At 52.1% G+C, this 3,970-nt stretch overlaps 1 protein-coding gene across 3 annotated transcripts; it reads right to left on the reverse strand.

The window, feature by feature from the left end:
• Positions 1 to 694: 694 nt before the first annotated feature.
• Positions 695 to 2,933, reverse strand: LOC118724269 (ERV-BabFcenv provirus ancestral Env polyprotein-like). 3 transcript variants are annotated; one of them, XM_045584050.1, is made up of 3 exons: positions 2,430 to 2,933; positions 2,300 to 2,315; positions 695 to 1,867 (listed from the first exon to the last, which is right to left on the reverse strand). In XM_045584050.1, the coding sequence occupies exons 1-3, from the start codon at positions 2,601 to 2,603 to the stop codon at positions 915 to 917; spliced, it is 1,143 nt and encodes a 380-aa protein (XP_045440006.1). In that variant the 5' UTR covers positions 2,604 to 2,933; the 3' UTR covers positions 695 to 914. The 3 variants fall into 3 exon arrangements, with proteins under 3 accessions (XP_045440006.1, XP_036303223.1, XP_045440005.1); XM_036447330.2 differs by having other exon boundaries at positions 695 to 1,042; positions 1,464 to 1,867; positions 2,300 to 2,933; XM_045584049.1 differs by having other exon boundaries at positions 2,300 to 2,933.
• Between the last annotated feature and the right edge of the window lie 1,037 nt (positions 2,934 to 3,970).

Consider the following 3,970-nt stretch of genomic DNA (forward strand, 5'->3'; position numbering starts at 1 on the left):
ATTCATCATTTTCCCTTTCTCTGTATCAGCTAGGATAGAAAAGTAAATTCAGATACTGTTTTGCCCATCTCAGTAGTAGTCAGGCACTTTGTTGAACCAATGAGATTTGAATATACATAAACATATCTGAAAACTGGTAAAGTGCTTAAAATTTCTTTGAGAACATCAATGGTATACTAGGTATCTATTGAATTAGTAATTTTTAAAAAACATATTTTATTGATTTTTTTTTTCTTTTTTTTTTTTTTTACAGAGAGGAAGGGAGAGGGATAGAGAGCTAGAAACATAGATGAAAGAGAAACATGAACCAGCTGCCTCCTGCACACCCGCTACCAGGGATGTGCCAGCAACCAATGTACATGTCCACCGGAATCAAACCTGGGACCTGTAAGGTTCCAGCTGAGAAGTTTGTGACCCAGAAGCAAGACACAGAGTCCAGGTGGTTTAAACAAGGTGCCTTAATGACCCAATTAATTAGGAGTAGTGTTCAAAGCACAGAAGGAGATGTCTCTATCCAATCTCTGAATGAAGTCACACAGGAAGTTTTACAAAGGGTGGGGATGGGGACATTAATCTTGTGCTCCTGGGCAAAGCTCGCTGGTCCCAGGGTGGGCCAGGGAAGTTCAAGCCAAAAAGTGGCATAGGTACTTCTTTCATACAGCTGTTTAGTGAGTGGAGGTTAGAAGGCATGAGAGGTGTGGAATTCCTGCCTAGGGCCAGGGGTCTAGGAAGGCCCTAGGAAGGCACAAGCTAGCCAGCTATCTTTGTCACCATCTATAATACCTTGCAGATGCTTGCATCAGCTCTGGGCTTCCCTCCTGCCTCTACCTAACATCCCAGCCTTTTGGTGATAGGGGGCGCTGAAATCATCCTGGCTACTTCCTGCTGACCAGGGGCGAAGAGGGTGGGGAATGTTAAAGGCCAGGGTCAGGCAGAGAGGAGTTGAAGGGCAGCCGAGTGTAGGGATGGAGCAGGAGCTGGTTTACAGTCACCCGAAACATTTCAGCAATCCTGGAGCGGATGAATTTGAGGAGGCAGGGAGCTAGGAAAAAAAAGAGACAGATGAGAATTAGGGGCCCTATCAGGAGTGGGATCCAGGTAGCGAAAGGGCTTTGGAGCCAGCCGAAAAGAGAATTGTCCTGGTTGTGTCTTGCACGTAATTCTTCACTCAGCTTAGCCAGGGTCTGCACGTCCTGTTCCACCACTCCGGACTCGTTGATGTAGTAGCAGCATTCTTCTTGAAGGAACATGCAGGTTCCTCCTCTTTCCGCAGTGAGAAGGTCTAGGGCCCTTCGGTTCTGCAGGGCTATTTGGGCTACCGATGTTACTTGCCGCTGCAGGGAAGCTAAGGAGTTAGTGGTAGACTCCAGGGCAATCTGGAGTTTGTCATTGAAATCCTGAGCAGAGATTATGCTGTTACCCAGGGGCCTCCCAGCTAGGGCTATTGAGGCAGCAATATTTACCCCCAACATGATAGGGAGGAAGGCGGCCCGGCGGGCTCGGGGGTGCGATGAAGGGAGCAGCCAGGCGAGCTCGGACTCTCCATACAAGGTTAGTTGGGGAACTGCTGTGACCAGGAAGCAAGGCCCGGGGTCAGAGGAGTTTATGCAGTTGCTTACGGTGCCGTTGCACCAAAAGAAGGTACCCGGGCTGGCCTTGGTGGGACTGGCTGCGGTGTGGTTTTGGGTACAGTTCCAGGTGATCCGTCCCCCAGTTACCGGGTTGCTGGTCTGGTAACATATCCGCGGGGGCAAGCTGGGTTGTGGAGTTTCGGGTTCCCAGAGGGGAATGCCAGCCAGGGGAGGCTGACACTCACCTTGTCCTTGGGTTCCTGGAGAAGTCATGAGTGGGACAGCAGCCAGCAAAGGTCTTTGGAGAGAGACACATAAAAAGCAGTGCGAGACATTGGGCAGGGTGTGGGTCTCGTTAAGAAATAGTAGAGTGTGTTGGATAAGTTGGAGCCAAGAAGACAGGACTTCTACCTGGGGGGAATGAGGCAGCTGCCCTTTAAGGGACTGTTCGGCCTGTAGGATGCTATTGGAGACCTGGATTTGGGCCTCCTGGGCCATGACATACTCCCGGGAAATGTAGATGGTCCCTGAAGGGGTCGAGCTCCAACGACACCAATACAGTTTTCCCATAACACCCGCAACCCATCGCTGGTTCCAGGGGTCCCGGACCCTGATGTTGAAGGTCCCGTCTTTCCAGAAAAAGGGGCCAGACCTGACCTCATTGTAGGCATCATGGATGACACAACCTGACCAGCGGCAACCCCCATAGGTGTTGACCTCTCGATTACACCTGTCTGGGTTCCGCTGGTCGTAAGCAAAGCAGGCATATGGTCGACCACTGTTGGACACTGACCGGAGGTGAACAGCAATCAGGATCTCTGCCTGGCATCCGGCCAGAGGGCAGTCCTGAGATCCTACCTGCCGGGTGACTTGTGTGCTGTCCTGGTCATAGGTTTCATGGACCTTGAACCTCCACACATAAGTAGGAGGGGGTGGATGTAGGTTACCCAGGCCTGGGAACAGAAGGAGGAGGGGGAGAGCGACTAAGGAGGACCTTAGTGGGGCCCAACACCTCACATTTATAGAAGTCATGCTGCTCCGGGGTCCTCTTGAGTCTGGAGAGGCGATGCCACGATGGAGCGCCAAGTAGTTTGGCCGTGGTGGGGGTTGTGAGGATGACTATGTGATGTCCCGTCCACCTGGGTTCTAAGGCTTTGGGTGTAGATTCTTAAGGAGAACTGAGTTCCCGGGCTGGAGGGGTGGTCCTCGTGAGCCTTGGTCAGCTGGTTCTGGCCTGGGCAGAAACCTGTCAGCATGTCCCTAGAGCAGCTACCTGAGTAGAGACAGGTATGGAAGATAAGTAGCCAGGAGAGTAAGGTCAGTAGGAAGACAGTGGTTGAGCAAGAAGGGTCTCCCATATAGGAGTTCAGAACGTCCCTGGCCCGCTCTGGGACCAGCGAGCTTCGCCCGGGAGCACAAGATTAAAACCGCCCCCACTTTTTAATCGCCTGGACTCTGTGTCTTGCTTCAAACCTCTCAGCTGGAACCTTACATCTTGGTGCGAAACCAGGGCACAGGGTGTGTGCTCTGTGTGACCTTTCCTGGTCTGGGGTGCCCCTCAGGCTTCTCTCCAGCTCTGCAGCATCAGAGTCAGCGGGGGAGTCCCAGTCCCTATTGATTCCTAGTGATCGTTCTTCCAGCATCTCTGTCCCTAAACAGTGGCCCACCTCAGAGACTGCCTTCCGGGCATAGCCCTCCGCACCTCCCAGGAAGGTTCCCAGTCTGGGGAGGTAGTGAAGACTTTCCTATTCCCTTTGGCTCTCTGGACTTTTGGCCTCACTCCAGACCCCAGGAGGTGAGGGAGATGTCCCCTGCCATCCCTCGGGTCCCCAGTCCATAGCCTTGGCTCAATGATTGGGACACCAGTCCTTGGGCCTCTGCTACTGACCATAGGTGTCAAAATGGGAAACCAAAAAACCAAATTAGATCTAACAATGCCACTGGGGTATCTTGTCACCAATCTGGCTAAGCTAGGCCTGTCCCAGGATCTGCATCCTAAACGCCTCATTTACTTCTGTAATGTGGTGTGGCCTCAGTATGAATTGGACAACAGGTCAAAATGGCCTGAACATGGGACTTTCAATTTTAACATTCAGATTGACCTCAACAATTTCTGCCAATGAGCGGGGGAAGTGGCTGGAGGTTCCATATGTCCAGGCCTTTTTCTATCTGTGCTCCTGTCCCTCCCTCTTCTCCTCTTGTTCCTCTGCCCAGGTTCTCTTAGCTCATGAGAAACTCCCATTGCCTATCGACACCCCTCCACTTTCTGTCTTATCTGAACCCCTTGAGAATCTTTCTTCTTTCTGACTCACCCGCTTCCTTGCTCCCAGCCTTCTTGCCCACCTCCCTACGCAGGGCTCCTTCTGCCCTGCCTCCTTCTGCCCTGCAGTCAGTTCCCT

This window comes from Pipistrellus kuhlii, unplaced genomic scaffold (genome assembly GCF_014108245.1).
Source record: "Pipistrellus kuhlii isolate mPipKuh1 unplaced genomic scaffold, mPipKuh1.p scaffold_m20_p_2, whole genome shotgun sequence".
Taxonomy (NCBI): domain Eukaryota; kingdom Metazoa; phylum Chordata; class Mammalia; order Chiroptera; family Vespertilionidae; genus Pipistrellus; species Pipistrellus kuhlii.